At 40.8% G+C, this 20572-nt stretch overlaps 1 protein-coding gene across 25 annotated transcripts in view; it reads left to right on the top strand.

Annotated features, from left to right (window-relative positions):
* LOC138755198 (CLIP-associating protein 2-like) overlaps positions 1–20572 on the top strand; it is a 378019-nt gene that overhangs the window by 176366 nt on the left and 181081 nt on the right. For 21 of the 25 annotated variants that reach the window (XM_069920721.1, XM_069920720.1, XM_069920719.1 and 18 more), the window contains 3 exons: positions 879–928; positions 11513–11677; positions 18149–18172. In XM_069920721.1, coding sequence (XP_069776822.1) covers positions 879–928; positions 11513–11677; positions 18149–18172 — 239 coding nt within the window. The remainder of the gene's footprint in view (positions 1–878; positions 929–11512; positions 11678–18148; positions 18173–20572) is intronic. The other 4 variants (XM_069920727.1, XM_069920718.1, XM_069920728.1 and 1 more) reach the window with 1 other exon arrangement.

Genomic DNA, 20572 nt, shown 5'->3' with positions numbered 1-20572 from the left:
TCGCTGGCCATGAGAAAGTATGCCGCCACAAGCTCTTCTTTTGCCACAGTTGCCCCTGTTCCCATATCTTTGGCCAGGAATTTTCAATCCAGATTGAAGATTCTTTCTCCCCAGTTCAGAATTCCTGATCCACCTGAACTTCTCTCTCTGATCTCTTGTTCTCTCCAGATCTATTCACTTATTATCTATGGCCGATCTATGCTGCTTATAATTCTTTTTATATCTCATTCACATCCCTTGCACAACCTTCTTTTCTCCAAGGAGTGTAAATCGAGGCTATCCAGTGTTTCTTATGGCTGGTGAATTTCTTCTACAGTGCAATCAAATCCCTCCAGGAGTGGGACAACCTGAACTGCATGTAATACTCTAGTTGTAGCCTGACCATTGACTTGTATAATTGCACCATAACCTCTTGTTTGTCTGTTCTTCTTCAACAATGAAGGCAAGAATCCTGTTTGCCTTCTTAACCATCTTATTTATCCGTGTGCTACCATTGGGGCTACTTGGATATCTCAATCAAATTCTCTCTATTGTTCAGTAATACTACCTTTCATTGTAGATATCATAACGTTATTATTCCTCATAAGTGCACCATATTTTTTTTGGATTTAATTCTTTTTGTCTTTGCTCTGCCCACTTTATCAACCCGTCAATTTCATTGTGAATCCAAAGGCAACTCTCACTGTTCAACAGCACCATCACCAATTTTTGGGTTATCTGCAGATTGTTAATAAAGATGACAACTGCAGATGGTGGCCCTCCCAATGGTATTTTTGCTTAAAAGATTTTAATGTAATGATATATGGTGAGATGAACTGGCATACTGTTTGTTTATACATGTTTTAAGGTTGATGTGACCTATTTGGGTTTCTTTTCAGCCGTGCCTTTCCAGCTAAATGGTCTGTTGCAACTGGAAATACATCAAAAGGTTAGTATTTCATGTTTTAACATGAAGAACTTAAAGAATAAAGATGCATCCCAGTTAACATAGTTGAACATCCATCCTTATGCATATCTTGTAATCTGATCACTTTCAATCCAGATGACTTGTCCCAAACAAGCTTGGTTTTGATGAAATCGTCACTTTCTCTGCAGGCCAGGTTAAATCAGATGGATGTGGAAGCAAACTTGTCTGCTAATTAATTTTGGTTGTTAAGGTGTTTTCTTTAGTTTGCTGAGATACCCAGTAATCACAGGTGTTGACCGTGGCATCATTTTATGCAGATCTGAACTCAAGTGTGTCATTCAGCTGTTCTGCCAATGTATCATTTAGATTATGGCTGATGGTGATCTCTATGTCATCAAACTTCATTTATTCTATGATCTTAATATCCTTGCTTCTAAAAATCTCAGTTTTTAATTGTTCAGTTTACTTAATATTTTGTGACTAACTGTTCCTGATTGTCACAAGCCACTGAATGATGACATTCTGAAATCAACCCCGAGCAGCCTACCTTCAATTTTGCTTCTGAATTCTGACTACCCTAACAAACAAGTTCTCTTTCTCTACATTGTGAAATCTTGTAAGCATCTTGATGTCTAAATTTGATCATTCTTTAGTTGTTCTTTACTCAAGAGAGAAGAAATCAATGCAACTCTTCAATATGATTTAACACTTTACCCCAACAGCTGGTGAATTTGTGCCAGGGCCAATAAATCTTCCCAAAATGATATTTCCGAGCTTTGAATAAAGTGTTCAAAATTGGAATTGAATCACAGCATTATGCAATTCTAATGTAACTTTACAGCCTTTTCTCTTCCAGTTTCATGTGAGCAAGTAACATTCCAAATAATTGCTTTACATTATTTTTTCCCACATCAATAAGGATTTGCTGATTTCTGTGCTTGGAACCATATCTTTGAGTTACATCACATTTTCTCACACAACTTCTCACACAATCTTTCCAACTTACCATATATTTCGGTGTATAAGTGAAGTCGTGAAACAAAAAAAAACTCAAACAATGAGGGCTTTCTTATACACCAGATATACTGATTCACCATATGTTGACCCTTCAAAAACAAAAACAAAACCCGACTGCGACAGATTTTCATTGAGATTTTTATTCAAATCAACAACACAATAAGCATCCTTCAAAATCACTATAATCGTCTGAAAACAACAGCCATTTAGAACCTTTCAAAATCACTCTTGCTATCGTCATCTGAAGCAAAGATGGTGGCAAGAACATCCAGGCTCTCGTTTAAACAGTCATCATATGGGTCCCAGTCTGTATCTGATTAGGAGGTTTCAGCTTTGTCGTCAGTGTCCCACAATAAATTATCTTGTCTGCCATCAACTGCACAAGAGATACCAGACTTTTTCAACTATTTTATCACAGTCTCTACTTAAACTTTCTCCCATGCCTTCAGCACGAAGTTATACAGCACATCAAGCGATGCAGCATGCACTGCTCCGACCTTTGTAAATGACTTTTCTGCACTCGACATCCATGTATTCCATTCCTCGCACACATGGTCTTTAAATGGCTTGTTCAAGCAGTTATCAAGAGGTTGCAATGGAGACGTCAAACAACCTGGGATAACTGTCATGTATGTATTATGTAATGCAAATCTACTTTTAGTCTTCTCATTTAAGTGCCCATGAAGCTTATCACTGAGCAGCAAACTCCATTCTTTGCTTAAATCTCTGAGCAGCAAACTCCATTCTTTGCATAAACCACCTGGCCACCTGTTGCACATATTGTCTATTCATAGTTTTACACCATTTTTTTTCATGAAAATGTACAAAATACCTGCAGGGAATTTTATTTTCGCTTTAATTTTGCATTTGAAGATTACCATGAGTCTTAACTTCGTCCCGTTGGCCATGCATAATAACACCATGGTAAACCTGGCCCTTTCATGGCATGTACTTCTGGTTTGCACAGTTTTAACACCTTTCAATTCCACTTTTCTCTTGCCTATCGTTTCATAATTCATGGTGGTTTCATATAATGAACTGTTGAAAACTTAAAATTTTATGATCAAGATCTTTTGGTAGTTTCTGGGCAATTTTTGTTCATTGTCATAATATCAGATTTTTCCTGTTTATGAAACGATTGCATCAGCCGACTGTAGTGTCAAAATCTTTACTGAGGTCTGGGTGTGACTTTACCCACTGCAGTGCAAATTTTCTTATTTTATTTCTGGCAACTATTGTTATGAATCCAGAGAACCCGAAAACCCAGCAGCAATAGAAATTCACCAAGACCAATGGTTACTTAAACAAAAGTCGCTTTTAATTATCTTTAAACATGAAAACAGGATCAAACTTTAACTTGTTACTATTAACTTAACGTAACTTAACCCCCTTCTAATTCTAAGCGCACCTGTATTTGATGTGTGTGTTAGTTCAGAAAAGTTATTTGATTCACAGTCCAATCTCACTTCTCACTCCTCCAAGTTCACCAGTATCAGGCAATTCTTATACTGTGCACAGAATTTATCATTTATGAATTTCACCAGGCTTTGGTGCTTGAAAGGTAAATGGTTACTGCTCAGGAAGGTTCTTGTCGGTTTTCAGAGAGATTTTTTGCTAGTTGGACACCCACAACTGATTCCTTCTGAACAGCCACTTAAGTGTCTTGCCGAAGAAACTTGCCCCATCAAGGTTTTCCAGATGATAACCTCTTTCTTTTAAGTCACCACAGAATTCCTTTTTGTTTACCATATTTCAAGTGAAACATTATGCAGCCAGCCATCTCCTCTTGTATAGACCACAAGGGCTTTGACCAGGATGAACTAAGAACTCAGAATCTATCTTCAAAATGGGATTTTTCCATGAGCTTGCCAGCTTGTCCTGTTCTAGTCCCAGCTGCTGCTGCTTAACTGTAGAACTGAATTCTCTCTCCCTCTCTCTCTCTCCCCCCCACCCCCTCACTCAGAGAAAACCACATGACCCCCTTTGAACAGCCAACTGCACTTAGACAGACTGCAGCTCCAGACCTAATCTTCCGAGTTCATTCATCTGTTGCTTTCCAAAACAATAATTCATTACTCCACAACATGTCCAATTAACACCTACTTGTGAAGTCCTTATAGGCATCCTTCAAAGTGTGTGCTAAGACACTCGGTGCCTAAATTGTTCGGCTTGAGCAGAGCTCCAGTATTTTAAATAAGATCTGTTTTCTAGTGTTTGTATCTGTATGTGACTTTTAAAAAAACTGTCACAATATATATCCTTTAAAATATATCTATATACAATATAAAATATAACATAATCTGCCATGCTTTGTAGCAATCTTACCTCTGTTCATATACCCATTCTGCAATGTGATTTTTCAACTCTGGTCAACGAGTGATTCCTTTTCTCAAAGAACATTGTCTTTTTGGTATTTTTCTTAAAGTCTCTTCTTTCTTTCTCCATCTCTTACCAACTTCTCACGCACATCACATTATCTTCCAGCAGCTCAATTGTTGGTTTTCTGTCACTTTCAACTTAGAAATCGCTTCATATTTTCGTCGTATGTTACATTGTGTCAATGGATCCTCCACGATAGCAATCACCTCCAGCCAACACCCAGCAGATCAATACATCTTTGGAGGTCGATGTATTTACCGATTAATAGCATCACGAGCTTTGAGGGTCGACTTATACACTGGACAACTGGGCACCTCAAGTAGCCAGAAAATAGGGGACAACTTGTCTGCCAAAATATACAGTAATTCATCTTGGATAATCTCAGACTTTGACAAAATTATCACAATTTTGCTTGGTCATTTGACTAATCAGTGACCCTTTGCAACATTCTTCTTCAATTTACTCTGTATTCAAATGCAGCAGCATCAGAACATGATGCTGTCTTCCTTCATCCAAGTATCTGGAATTTCAGCAATGAGCTGCAGCCCAGTAGAGATCAATGGAGAGGCAAATCCTGTCAAAGTATCCATTTATCCATTATCTTCACTTTCTCTCATGTATCTTTAATTCTCTGCCCACATGATTAGTTGAATTTCAATTTAATTTGCTTTCACTTTTGAAACAGGAACAGTTTGACCATTGTGGCTACATCGTCAAAAAAATTGATTTGTTCCATGTGACAAACATGATCAGCTCTTAATAATGCTATTGCTCAGATATCCAAACCCTGATAAAAGACTTTAACAACTTAATCACAGGAGAGGTTGCATGAATAAGTCTGTTATTTACAAATGTTTTGAACAATGGAGTGATATTGGCAATTTTTCAAAAGAAAAAGAATATCTTCAATCATGATTGTTTTTGAAGATTATAACTGACATATTATCTTTTAATTTGGCCCTTGGGCCCTATATGACATATTGGTGATGCAATGAAAGACCTTTTTTCCCCAAATTAAGGTTTGTTGACCAGTGCTGTGTGTTCAATAGGATTTTTCCATGGATTTTTAATGAAACAAAAGTTCTTCCCCATTACGTTTTTGCCTTCTGGAGATAAAGAATACTTTAATGCTTATAGAGAAGCACCAATTTTATATGTAATTTCTGTTGTTCCAATCATTTTGTGAATTGCAAATATTTATGTCTGAACATAGATGACCTCACATTTACCCGATTTAAAATCCAAATGGTACGATTTCACCTGACAGTTGCTTTGTAGTACTTAGCTCCCAACATTATTACTTCAAAGTTCATTTGTTATCCAATTGTACAGTGTAACACAACAAAACAGCGTTCTTCAATCAACAGGGCAGAACAATGCCTATGCATTTACAGACGTAACACACATACAGACAAGTGATACAGATGCACAATACATATATTAAAATAAATGTTAGTAATATATAGTAGAGTAACTGAAAGTTCTTTGAACAGTTTAACAGTAATACTACCCGTGGGAAGAAGCCTGGCGATTCTGATTAATATTTCTGTATCTTTTCCTGACAGGAGTAGCTGGAAGATGCTGCATGTAGGGTGGAAAGGCTCTCTCTGATTTTGTGAACCCTTTTTAACCGCCAATCCCAGTAGATCACATCAGTGAGGTGGGGTTTGGCGGGGGGAGGGGATAGGAGAGGGAGACCCCAGTGATCCTCTCTGCTGCTTCTATGGTCCTGTGGATTGATCTGTGATCGAATACTCTTTCTTAGTACTGTCATCAGTCTTTGTTTTACTTTTGTACTTGATTATACCTATTTCCCGATTTGTAACATTTCTAAGAAGCATTTGTTATTTTAGTTGAAATCAGGTATAGATCCTTGGAATACACTATAAACTATTTCCTTCCTATTTAAATAGTTGACTATCATCCTAACCCTTTTTCTGCCACATAACCAATCTCTCATCAAGAGAATGAGTTGGAGTACTTCATTTCTATGAGTTCTTATTTTAGTTAAGCTCTCATATTTGGATCCTGATAGAGTTGCACAAGAAGATTCTTAAATTTAGACATACAACACGGTAACAGGCCATTTTGGTTCACGAGTCCGTGCCACCTAATTTGCACCCAATTAATCTACACACCTGGTATGTTCTTGAATGGTGGGAGGGGAAATTTGAGTCCCTGAGGAAAACCCACACAGACATGGGGAGAATGTAGAAATTCTTTACAGACTTTGTGGTATTTGAACCCTGCTCCCAAACGCTGGCACTGTAAAGGCATTGCACTAACTGCAATGCTAGCCATGCTGCTCTGGGTAATATCTATATCTTGATATTGCCCCAACGATGACCATCTGAAAAGCTTTAATTAGTTTGTTAATTAGGATCTTCTGTTATATAAATTCACATTAGGCTTCTTCAGGTGCATTCTCCACCAAGAATGCACCTGCAGAAGCAGAAGCGGCCCTTTGAATTGCCGTTCAGGAGGCAGTGCTAAAAATGCAGTGCTGGCCACCTGAAGGGACAGCTGCACTGGATACGCCTCTGAGCGCACTCCAGCTCCTGTCCCTTCAGGCTGTCAGGTTTGGGATGGCTGGCTGTCAGAGCTGGGACAGCCAGCGCAGGCTATCAGCGCGGGGACATCCCCACATTGATATTCTACCCAGCTCTCCCAACAGCCTGACATGAGTCCCCACACCCGCTCTCCCAACAGCCCAACATGAGTCCCCACTCCCGCTCTCCCAACAGCCCGACAGGAGTCCCCACAGTGTGGGGTGGCCGGCGCAGGCTGTCAGTGTGGGGATGTTCCATGTGGGGCGTCCCCACACTGAGAGCCCGCGCCGGCTCCCCCACAGTGTGGGGACTCCTGTCGGGCTGTTGGGAGAACGGGGCAGAGGTATCAGTGTGGATACGTCCCGCGTGGGATGTCCCCGCGCTGACGGCCCATGCCAACTGCCCCTGCCCTGACGTCCCTGCCGGAGGCAGGAGCAGCTGGGAGGGGAGCTGTCAGGCACTCGCCAGCTGACTGTCTGCATTCATGTGCAGGGGGGGACCTCAGTGCTCCGGCGATTATCCCTCCTGGAGGAGGGTAACAAAGTTCTCCTCGCAGGTGCCTCCTGTGCTTTCAAGTGGTCTCCCGACAGCCGCATTTGGGCATAATATGCGACTTTACAATCGGGGATTTTGGCCCGGCCACCTGAAAGTGTCTAGCAATGCTTACTGATCAGCTCAATTTTCTCCAAGAAAGTGAGATGATGCATTTTGGAAGGACTAACCAGAAGGTTGAGTACATGGTTAATGCTTGGTTAATTAAGAATGTGGATGAACGGGGGGACCTTGGGGTGCAAATCCATACATCTCTTAAGGTCACTGCACAGGTTGATAGGATAGTTAGGAAGGCCTATGGAATGCTGGGATTCATTAATGGGGGATTGGATTCAGGAGCAGAGAGATCATGTTGCAACTCTACAAATCTTTGTTAAGACCACACTTGGAGTATTGTGTTCAGTTCTGGACTCCTCATTAGAGGAAGGATGAGGAAGGATGTTGAAGCTATGGAGAGGGTGCAGAGTCGATTTACCAGGATGTGGTCTGGATTGGGGCAAGGTGAGCAGAGCTTGGACTTTTCATGTTGGACCATAGAAGGATGAGAGGAGACTTGATAGAAGTCTACAAGATTATGAGAGGCATAGATAGGGTGGTCACCCTAGGGCAGGATCAGCAAACACCAGAGGACATATGTACTAAGTTAAGGGAGGGAAGTTTAGGGGAAACATCGGGGCTATTTTTTTTTACACGGGGAGTTGTGGGTGCCTGGAATGTCTTGCCAGGGATGGTGGTGGAAGATGAAACATTGGGGACATTTAAGAGACTCTTAGACAGACACATGGTTGAAAGAAAAATAGAGGATTATGGGGTAGCAAGGGATTAATACTTTTTTTAGGAAGGGATATATGGGTTGACGCAACATCGAGGGCTGAAGGGCCTGTAATGTGCTGCATTGTTCTATGTTAAAGCTTTCTTTAATTATTATCTCTGACAACATTTCTGCAACAGATCTTAAATTCAAAGGTTGTATCATATCCTGTTTTTTTCTTAATATAATTTAGTCTGGCAGCAAGATTGATCGGCTTTCAGTTCAAAACTCTGCAGGTTTTCATGATATAGGGTGGCACTGTTGGTGTAGGATGGCACAGTTGGCATAGCGTTTAGTGCAATGCCTTTACAAAGCCAGTAATCTGGATCGGATGTAGGTTAGAATTCAGCTGTCTGTAAGGAATTTCTACATTCTCCCGTCCCTATGTTTGTTTTCTTTGGGGGCCCCAGTTTCCTCCCACCCTTCAAAATGTACCTGGGGTGTAGGTTAATGGGGTGTGAATTGGGTGGCACAGACTCGTAGGGCCGAATTGTCCTGTTACAATGCAGTGTATCTAAATTTAACCAACATAGTCATGGGGAGAATGTAGAAACTCTCCTCCCCCCCCCCCCACCTTTCCTCTTTATTCATCTAGCCATCCCTCCTCCCCTTGCTTACTGCTGTCCCCTCCCTCCCTTCTCCACCTTTTACCTCCTGCCTTTGCTACCATGCCTCTCCCACTCTTTTATTTGAATGCCTGCCAACATTTTTATATATACCTTGATAAAGGGCTCAAGCCCAAAATGTCAGTTATGTATTTTTACCTCTGCTATATACAGTAAAGGACTCTGTTTCACCTGCTGAGTTTCTCCAACATTGTGTGTTTTTATAGATTCCAAAGTTTGATTTACAGCCACAGTTGACATAATCGACATTTCAGGCTTGAGCCCTTTATCAAGGTATGGAAAAATGTTGGCAGGCATTCAAATAAAAGAGTACGGGGGAAGCATGGTCACAAAGGCAGGAGGTAAGAGGTGGAGATGGGAGGGAGAGGACAGCAATGGGAGGAGGGATGACTGGATGAACAAAGAGGGAAGGGGGTGGGGGAAGGTGAGGACAGCTGGAAGGGAACCAGAAACCAGAAGAGTCAATGTTAATATCACCTGAAAATCAAGTGTTGTTCCTCCAATTTACGGGTGGTCTTGGTGAGATAGTTCATAAGGCCATGGACAGACATGTGAGTATGGGAGTGTGACACAGAACTGAAATGGTTGACCACGGGGAGGTCTCTGTCACTGTTGTGGACAGAGCGAAGATGCTCAGCAAAGTGATCTGCCAGTCTGTGCCCCGTTTCGCTCCGATGTAGAGATGGCCACAAAGGGAGCATCGGATAAAGTAAATCAATCTTGCGGATGGATAAATGAAGTGTTGCTTCACGAGAAAAACCTGTTTGGGCCTGGACTGTGGTGATGGAGGAGGTATGGGCAAGTGTGGCACTTCTGCAGCCACAGGGGATGGTGCCAGGAGTGGGGGGGCGTGGCAATTAGTTGGGGGGACGAGTGTACGAGGGAGTCTTGGAGGGAGCAGTCCCTATGGAAGGCAGAGAGGGGAGGACAGGGGAAGATGTGACTAGTAGTGAGATCTTGTTGTAAGTGCTAGAAATTCCAGAGAATAATGTGTAGGATGCAGAGGTTGGTGGGGTGGTAGGTGAGGACAAGGGGGAATTCTATGTTTGTTGTGTTTGGGGTTGAGAGGACTAGGGCAGATGAGTGGGAAATGGAGGGGATGCAGGTTAGGACTGAGTTGATGATGGTGGAGGAGAAGCCACACCTGTGGAAGAAGGCAGACATTTTGGAAGATCTTGACTGGAGAACCTTATCTTGGGAACAGATGTGGCGGAGATGGAGAAATTGAGAGAAAGGAATAGAATCCTTGCAGAGGGAAAGGTGTGAGGAAGTGTTGTCAAGGTAGTTGTTGGAGTTGGTGGGTTTGTAATATATATCGGTGGAAAGCTTGTCTCCTAAGATGGAGGCAGAATGATCCAGAAATGGGAGAGTATGGTCAAAGCTGCACCAGGTGAGTTTGAGATCAGGGTGGAAGTTGGTCGTGAAGTGAATGAAGTTGACAAGCTTGCAGGTGCATGAAGCAGCCCTGATACAGTCAGTGATATACAGGAGAAAGAGTTTAGGGGCTTGCCTGTGTCAGCTTCCAGCATGGACTATTGCACAAAAAAGCAGGCACTGCTGGTATCCATGTGGGTACCCAAGGCTACTCGTTTGATTTCAAAGTTGTTGATGGTGGTAGAGCGTGTTTGGTCGAGTCTCTTGTCGAAAGAGAAGGGAAATACTTTAAGAGTATGTAGGTGGGGAGGGATTGGACTGGGGAGAAAAGATAGAGTCAAAGTAAGATGAAACAATGTGTCTACCTGGATGGTTGGATTTGTGTTTAAGCAAGCAGTGTGGAGATGGGAGACAATGAGGTTGGCGGCCGTGGGAGAGACATGGCCAGAGGTGATGAGGTTGAGTGTGGTGAGGGAGGAGATGTGGGTGTGAGTGTGGTAAACAGGCCTTTCAAGTGAAGCAGCACTTCATTTGTGTATCCGCAGGATTAACTTACTGCATCCGGTGCTCCATTTGTGGCCTTCTTGACATGAGAGAGACTGGGTGCAGGCTCCTTTGCTCTGTCTGCACCCAGTCGTCAACCATTTCAGTTCATAACCACGCCTTGAGTACAATCTCACCAAACACGACCCGTAAATTGGAGGAACAGCACCTGATTTTCAGATGGCATTGACTTTTCTGGTTTCTGCTAACCTGCTCTTCTCTCTCCCACCCCCACCCCCCCCCCCCACCACTTCTCCCTTCCAGCTCTCTTCCCCCCCCCCCACCACTTCTCCCTTCCAGCTCTCTTCCCCCCTTCCCTCTTTATTCATCCAGCCATCCCTCCTCCCCTTGCTTGCTGGTGACTCCTCCTTCCCTTCTCCACCTATTACCTTCTGCCTTTGCTACCACACCTCCCCCCACTTTAATTTGGACGCCTGCCGGCAATTTTCCATACCTTGAAAAAGGGCTTAATCCTGAAACGTATGTATATTTACCTTTGCTATATAAAGGACTCTGTTTGATCTGCTGAGTTTCTCCAGCCTTGTGTGTTTTTACTTCAACCGTGGTGTCTACAGATTTTTGCGTTTTACTTTGGAATCTGTAATGTAACTATTCTTTCTATTTTGATGTGCAGTGTAGACTATTGTGTTTCTTCAAATGCTTAATAAGATGTCAGCTTTATTTTGTTGAAATTGTTTTTTTTTGTCATACTTCTCAAAAAAATTGAATTACTTCTTTTGCTGGATTATTTCAGGTCCAAGTGCAAAGTCTGTAGCTGCTCCTGGTGGTTTGCAACGGTCTAGAAGTGATGTAGATGTTAACGCTGCTGCATCTGCAAAATCACGACATACCACTGGGCATTCGGGGACAAGCCGTTTAATTGTATCCAATGTACCTACAGGTGCCTATTCTTCACTTGGTAAGATTTTTCACCAAAACTCTTTATTGCAGATCAATAAATTGTTGATAAGGAAAATCAGTGCTAACTGTCTTTGAAATTTTATGTAGTCATCTTTATCAATGCAGATTTGAAATAATGTTTGGAAAACAAGAAGAGGACCTCTCAGGAAAGTTTTTGAGCTCGAAGGAAAAGTTTAAACTTTTTTTGACTGGGAGGAGAGGAATCCTGAGGGTAGAAACAGATGAGTAAAAAGCTGGATATGGAATGTTGGAGTACAAGTGAAAGTGGCTAAGAAAGCAATGAAAAATGGAAGGAGCGGAATATTCAAGTGTAAGATTGTCCCAGTAAACAGAGTTAGAGATATGAAAAATGCCGAGATAAAATTAAAGACAAAGAAATTCTGAAAAAATAGGAAAGGCATGGGGTCAATGGAAATGAAGTAACTAAGTTTTGTTTACTACGCATGAACGCAGAAAGTTTGGTTAATAGGGTTAGTGTGCAGATTGAGATGTTGGAATATAATGTGGCAGCTATTACAGAATCCTGGCCAAAGCAGAGGCAAGGCTGGGCATTAAATATTCCTCGATACAAAGTGTTAAGAAAAGACTAAAGGAAGAAAGGGAGAGGTAGAAAATTAAAAGGCATATTGAGGAGAAAGGATGTTACACATGGGTCAAAGATGAAATCTGTTTAGTTGAGGGAAAGGAGCATTCGTTATAGATTTGTTGCATTCTGTGTCACCAATAAGTGGAAGAAATAAAGAATAAATATTCAGGGAGGTGAAGAAATTATAGTGCAGTTATTTTGGAGACTTTAATTATCACAATCTAAACTGGGACAGACTTAGGGCAGAGAGGGTAAACATTTCTAAACTATGTCCATGAAAAACAAAACAGTTTGGTTGTGGAGAATGAGGTGACTGAAATGCACCAAGCTTTCATTGGGGAACAATGAGAAATTATTAGCACAAGAAGAGGAGAAGAAGCTGTAATATATTGAGTACAAGAGTTGGAATATGTTGCAACAATACATGATTTTGGTGAGGTCATATTTGGAGTCTAATGGACAGTTCTGGAAAAACAACCATATCATTAAGCTGGGAAGGGTGCAGAAAACATTCAGAAGATTGTTACTGGGACAAGAGAATTTGGGTGACAAGATTAGGTTGGGAATTCTTTTCATGGAGTGTCGAAAGCTGAAGAGTAACCTTATAGTGGTACAGTCAATGCCCCATTATCTGGCACCTACAGGGATCACAGATGCTGGAAATGCAAATTTTCCAGTTGACTGAGACTCACCCTTGCAATGCCTAACTTATAGACCTGCCTTAAGAATATGCTTTTTAAAAGATAAAAGACACTGCAAAATGTGGAGAAATTTGAAAAAAAGTCAGTATTGTAGTCTAATGTTCATTTTAAACAAGTAATTCCTGTAACTTAGGAAATTTAAATTTAAATTCAAAACTCAGTCAATGGCGCTGTAAGTGTTGTGCGAGCCACTGCACTAACCATGCCACCGTCTTAATTAACCCCTCTTCCCTACCTCCCTCAAGTTTAGAGATAAAGCCTTATTAATATACCTAATATTAATAAAAATGTCGACTCTTATTCGGCAGGGTTAGGGAGAAACTTTGGGAGAGTTAGCCCAGCAGTGAGTCGCATCAACCAGCTCTTCATCCTGGTGTCCTGGTCAGATCCTCGGTGCATCACCTCCACCCAAATGTTCTGGTCAGGCATTCGGCCCTTCTTCCTCACATTGACAACCTGATTCATCTCCACGCCTTTGGTGCATCCCAACTCACCTCCATGCATGTGACTCAGTCAGCCCCTTGGTGCAACCCAATTCACCTCCATGCATGTGACTCAGTCAGCCCCTTGGTGCAACCCAACTCACCTCCATGCCAGTTTCCCGGTCAGGTCCTCTGTGCAACCCCACTCACTTCCACACGTGTCCTGGTCAGGCCCTCGGCTCACCTTCCTTTAAATTCAAACCCCATTCATGAGTGTTTTATCAGAGTTGCTCTAGCCACTGCTCTAACCTGCTGCCATCTTAATTAACCCCCTTTTCCCAAGTTTAAAGATAAAGCCTTACAAATATACTTAATAATATGCACATAAAGCTTCACTCTGATCAGACAGGGATAGGGAGACACCTTGGGAGAGTCACCCCTGCGGCGAGCAGCACCGGCTAGCTCTTCATCCTGGATGCTGCCATTTTATTCAAACACAACTTCATTGAAACTAATCAAACAGATGCTGTGGGTGCAGCACAACCAGGGCACTCCACTGGCTGAATGTTTGCTCCCAAGGGGTTGTTTGTTGATTCAGAGAGCATTTACTTTTGCAATTTTTAACCTTTTTTATTTAAAACTCTTACTGAAAATAAAATCATGATGGGTTGAGATTCTGCATGAGGACTGAGAAGAGGTAGCCAGCATAGGGAGGTGAGGTGAGAGAAATGAGTCAGGGTGTAATTTGGAATTGATGAACCCAGTTCTGAAATTTATAAATTCTTGTATAAAGGATTTGAAGCCAAAAGGTTTGAGTGCAATTACACCATAGATTGACATCTCATTAATTGGCCGAATGGTTATGGAGAACTGAAATGCCAATGCCATTTATTTGCATGTCTTTTTAATATGTCTTGCTTTCTCCGTTTTTCAAACCATGGTTTATTCATTATTTCCTTACCTAGAATATTCGGGTGAAAACATTGTGTCTCTGCTCATGCTGGCCTCTAAATGAAAAAAAGTTTTGAGTTGCCCTTATCTTTCTGCAATGAAACTGTATAGGATATTTTTGGCACAACTTAGGCCAATCATACACCAAATGCAAAATCACATAACAGATTTACTTTGACCTGATTTTTGGGAGAACAGTGCAGTGTAACATGTTTCTCTATTTTATCTTAATTTATACAGCACGATAACAGGCCCTTCTGGCCACAAACTCACGCAGGCCAAATACACCCAGTCAATCAGTTCAGATTTCACTTAACTTATTAACCCTGTGCGTCTTTGGAATGTGGGAGGCAACCAGAGCTCTTGGAGTAAATCCACGCTAACACAGAGTACAAGCTCCTTGACATCAGAGGCAGATTCAAATGCAGGTCACTGCTGCTGTGAAAACATGCACTAATCATCACACTAACTCTGCTGTGATCAAATTATTGAAACTTTTCCTAAGAGGTTTCAGAATATCATTTGTGGCAGGGTTAAATAGTGGGAAGTGGAATTTAAGAATATTAAAGGAAAGTAGATGATACATTTTTGAATTAATTTTGTTGAGCATAACTTGATGCATGAATAAATAAAAGAAATACCTAAAATAGACAATAGTTACCTTATGGTATCGTATCTCATCAGACTCGAGAACAGTAGGGTATGGCAGGCAAAACTATAACTCTCTTTCAGGATGTGTTCTTGCCATATATTTATATTGTCAAATGTATAAATCATAAATTGCTAAAGAATTATTATTGGTACAATTCTGAATCAGAATTTAATGTCATGAACATGCTATGAAACTTGTTGTTTTGCGGCAGCATCACGGTGCAAACATTTAATATTAACCACCTTACAACATAAATTAAAAATATAGTACAAAAAAAAACAAAGTAATGTCTATGGTTCATTGTTTATTCTGGAATCTGATGGTAGAGGAGAAGAAGCTGTCCTTATGCTACTGAGTGCTCATCTTCAGGCTCCTGTCCCTCTTTAACAATGGTAGCCGAATGAAGAGTGCGTGGCCTGTAGTGTTGGGGGTCCTTTAGGATAGAGGGTGCTTTCTTCAGACCCCACCTCTTGTGTATATTCTTGATGGAGCGAATACTGGTGCCCGTGATGTTGCAGGCTGAGTTTACCACCCTCTGGAGATGTTTCTGGTCCTAAGTGTTGGTACTCTTTAGTCTGGTGATATTAGGCCCTGGCCATTGCCAGACCACAGAAAATGCTGGAAAACAGAAATAGACATGTATGGGAGCTCCCTATGTATCATGATGACATCCTGAAGGACTAAAATACAGCTGAACATAAGAAATTAAAAGGACTATCACCAAAACACTCGTTTGCAGTGTATAAACAGATTTTGGCACATTAGCACTGCTTATAGCGCTACCCTGGAGTCAGATCCACAAACTAATGGTATCAGATTCAAAAACTGACCACGGGAGTTGCCAGACCACAGAGCACCGGATTATAGTAGTACAACCTGAATTTACATGCCAGTCATTAATGCAACCAGTCTGTATACTCTCCACGGTACACCTGTAGAAGTTTACGAGTGACTTTGGTGGCAGACAAAGCTCCTCACAAAGTATAGCCATTGATGAGCCTTTTTTTTTTATTGCATCGATAAGGAGGCTCCAGGTCAGATCCTCAGAGATGTAGACACCCAGCAATTTGAAGTTCTTGACCTATTGCGCTGCTGGCCCCTCGATGAGGACTGGTTTGTGTTCTCCTGATTTCCTCCTAAAGTCCACAATCATCTCCTTGGTTGTCCTTGCGTTGAGTGCAAGGTTGTTGTTGCTGTGACACCACTCAACAAGCTGATCTATATCTCCCTGTACTTTTCCTCATTGACGTCCATGATTTTAGCGACAGCTGTGTTATCATTGGCAAACTTGTAGATAACATTTTAATTGTGCCAAGCCACATAATCATAGTGTAGAGGGAGTAGAGCAGTGGCTAAGTCACACATCCTAGGGGTGTGCCCCCGTTGATTGTCAGTGAAGTTGGGGGGGTGGGGGGACATTGTTTTCAATTCATACTGACTTTGGTCTTCTGATGAGAAAGTCAAGGATTCAATTGCAAAAGTGGGTGCGGAGTTCCAGGGTTTGGAGCTAGTATTGAGGGAACAATGGTGTTGAAAGCTTGGCTGCAGTCCATGAAAAACAGTATGTGTGAGTTGTTGTCTAGGTGTTCAGAGCCAAGTTGAGAATTCTGGAGTGATTGTGCCAGTAGATGAATTGCATTTGATCCAGTCCTTTACTAAGGAAAGTGTTAATTCTAGCATGTCCAACCTCTCAAAGCATTTCATCACACTCGATGTGAGTGCTTCAAGATGTTCATCGTTGAGGCAGCGCACTCTGCTTTTGGCTTCAGATGATTGATGCCCTTTTTGAACCAGGTGGGAACCTCCAACTGCAGTAGTGAGAGGTTGAAAATGTCTGTGAATACACTGGCTAGTTAGTTGGCAAAGATTTTCAGTACCTTACGAGGTACGCCATCTGGGTCTGATGTCTTGCGAGGGTTCATGTTGGCCTGAGAGACAGATATCACAAGGTCCTCAGCCTTTGCAGAGATTCCTGTAGGCACTGTTGAGTTCTTCTTCACAAAGCAGACACACAAGATGTTCAGCTTATGGGTAGTGAAGCATCACAGCCATTTATGGTATTTGCCCTCGCTTTGTGGGATGTAATAGCCTGCAATCGCTGCCACAGTTGGATTTGTTAACTGCTGATATCATATGGTGCAGAAGAGATTCTCCAGGATGTTGCCTGGCATGGATCGCTTTACTTTTGATGAGCAATTGAATAGACTGGATTTATTTTCTCTGGAATGTGGGAGGGTGAGGGCTAACTTCATTGAGGTTTGTAACATTAGGATGGGACTAGATTGGGTAGAAAATCAGTCTTTTTCCTAGGTTGGGGAAGTCTGAAACTGGAGGGTATAGATTTAAGCAGAAGAGAGGAAATATTCAAAGGAGATCTGAAGAGCAAGTGTTTCAACCAGAGCAGCCTTTTTTGCCTCTGCCTCCCACTCCAAGAACTCTACTCAAAATAGGACCCCTGATCTGCGAGGCAGTCAAGTTTTGGTTTCTTCTGCATCTCTCTCCAACTACACAAAAACATTTTTAAAAATTATGTGACAATAAGTGAAATGAAAATGAGGCTTTTTCTTAAATGTGCTATGGCCCCTGTTAAGAATGGCTGATCCAGAGGTCGGTAGTCATACAGAATGAGCTGTCAAAGCAAGTCATAGAGGCAGATACAATAATGGTGTTTGAAAGGAATTTGGACAGGTACTTGAATAGGAAAGGAGTCAAGGCATACAGGCTTTATGTGGGCAAATAGGATGTGTGGATATGCATCACAGTTAGAATAAAAGGATTTGGCCAAAGGGCCATTTTCTGGGTGAGCAACATGATGACTTCCTGTGGTGCACATAACCACCAGTGACAGTAACATTGGCATTGGTCTTGCTTCAACAAGTTTGGTTCCTGCCACCAATCAGTCAAACACCTGATACTGAATAAATGCATGATATTTTGAGATTCGTGTTGACTTATTTCAGAATGTACATTTTACAAATCACTCCTATCGACCCTTTGAATTCTTTCAGTTTTTTTTCTTAAATATTTTTGTTCACAGTATCTATAGTTTCTGAAAAGTCTCTGCTATAAAGTGATATTTCACATGTGATGATTATTTATTGTACATGAAATCGAACACACTAACTCTTAACCTGTTCTTTATTTGCTTGATACAAAGATGATGCATCTGACAAAGCAGATGGTAAGGAAATGGTCCACCTGTCTTCTCATTTAACTCATTAAGAGATGGTACCAACAATGTAGAACAGAACATTTGTCTTATGTCTTCAATTTAAAATTAATCACCTCTATTATTTTTGGCATTTTTTTTAAGTTTCCCTTAAAATATTTGAATTTAAAACAAATAACTTAAATATAATTAAAAGTACAGTCATCCATTCACCATATAATTCTACTGACAAAGCTACAAATATATTGTACTAAAATGATATTGTTGGTTTGAACTTTTCTCCCTTTAAGGAGGAACCTGTGCAGATGGAAGTTTGAATTGTGATTTATTAAATTGACAAAAGTTTAATGCTGTGATATTAGTAGTGGAGGGGGGGTGGGAAGGGAATCAATGCTCCTGAGGGATGAAAACTGGATACTCCCTCCTGGTCCAGAGTCTCCAGACAATGTGTGACTCCAGTCTCACTTTAACTTTCAGTACTGACAACAAGCATAATTAAAAGTTCAATGGAGTATACAAAGAAAATAGAAATTATGTTGGGAATAAGAAAGTGGTAGAGAAGTTGAACAAATTTTTGCGATTGTCTTCATGGATCAAGACGCAGAAAACCCATGGAAAGTAGTGGAGAAAACGTGGGTCTAGATTTCATAAGAAACTGAAAGAGAATAGTATTAGTTTTTTTTTAAAAAAAAAGCTTTTTTTTAAAGAAATTAATGGAAATTAAATTCCCAGAATCTGATAAACTCATGATGGGAGCTTTGGAAATAATGAATGTATGCCATCTTCCAACATTATATTGAATCTAGGATAATTTCACAGATTGGAAGGGTAGCAAGTATCACCTGACATGTGAAGAAAGGAGGAAGAGAGTGAAAGGAGGCAACTAAAAGTCACTTGCATGGTCATTTGCATGCCTAACACCACGGACTGAAAGTCACCACCGGGAATGCGTATCTACTTCTCCACTTTCCAAAGGGATTGCTCCCTTCGCACCTCCCCTCATCCACTCATCCTTTCCCACCAACCACCTCCTGGGGACACAACCCTGTGACTGCAAGGAAATTGCTTTCATGTTTTTTTGAGGTGAGATTCAAAATAGCGTGATCCTGTATTGAATTATTTCACGTGTGGATCTGAACTGCTCAAGTATCTTCCTGATTCACAATCGTGAAGCTCTGCTTACATGGGTTACAAGCTATTCTGCTTTGTGGAGATTTTTGTGATGCAGGAGACATCTGTTTCCGTCCTTCTGACAAACTGTCCCAGAATCTCCTCATTCTTATATCTTAGTAGTTGGGTACATACAATACAGGTGTTGCAGCCATCTTCAGATTCATTTCCATCAATACTCCAGATTTCTTTGCAATATTGTGCTATTTAGAATCATGTCATTATTTCACTATTTCCACAGCTTTTGCCCTTTTTTCACATTTTTTTATAAAATCACTTTACTCTTGCCAAACGATTTATCAGTTTAAATTCAATGTATATTTCTTTTATTGCCTGCGAGAAATTCATACAAAAAGGGATGCAACTTACTATTCTTTTCTTTCTCAATAAACTGCAAATTATTTCTGTCTCAAGTTCAATCATTTACCTCCTCCTGAAATTCCATACTTTTCATTGCTGTGGACAAACATGACGTGTGAAAACTTTATGGTTGTTGAAGGGCCTGTTACCCTTTTGTATGATTTATGACATTAATTTCCTTCATTATTTGATTAATTTTGCTTTCTATGTTTTTGTTATGTAAAACTGTATCGTTTCACTTTCTATTCCTATTGTACTTCTCAAAATGTATTTAAATTTAAGTTTATTTGTCACAAAATTTCTAGTTCAGTGAGAAGGGATTTTCTGTGAACAGACCGATAGGTTATCTCGAGCATGACCTACAGATGTGTTTAGTGTTAGGTACTAGATCAGCAACAATGGAAATTCACCAAGACAATGGTATATTCAAAACAATTATTAATAGCATAACACCTTCCTTAACTCTAAACTTAATCCTTCTATGCGTATGTTTATGTGTGTGTGGCAAAATCAAAACCATTACAGTTCAGGCATAATTCTGAATTGATGATTTTAAAGTTCAGTCAGTTTCATTTTGAAACTCAGATTCTCAAAAGCAATTATAGAATAAGTGTGAGACATCAGACATCTGAAAACTCACAAATTTCTTGAGTTTTCAGATAATTTTTTCTTCATGCGAATGTTTTCCCCCTATTGCATGGAGGTTAGAGTACTTGTGTTTTCTTCCTCCATGATTTCACAAACTTGGGTATAAGTCTGATGAAATAACCATTAAAATAGTTAGGATTCAGAAACAAGAATGATCTTGCTTTCTTTTGACCAAGAGAAGCAGCAGAGTGGTCATCCCTTCTGGAACCACTGTCAATCTGTGTTATTCATAGA

This window comes from Narcine bancroftii, chromosome 2 (genome assembly GCF_036971445.1).
Source record: "Narcine bancroftii isolate sNarBan1 chromosome 2, sNarBan1.hap1, whole genome shotgun sequence".
Taxonomy (NCBI): domain Eukaryota; kingdom Metazoa; phylum Chordata; class Chondrichthyes; order Torpediniformes; family Narcinidae; genus Narcine; species Narcine bancroftii.
Note: the sequence above shows the minus strand (reverse complement) of the source record. Positions and strands in the feature narration are given on the sequence as shown.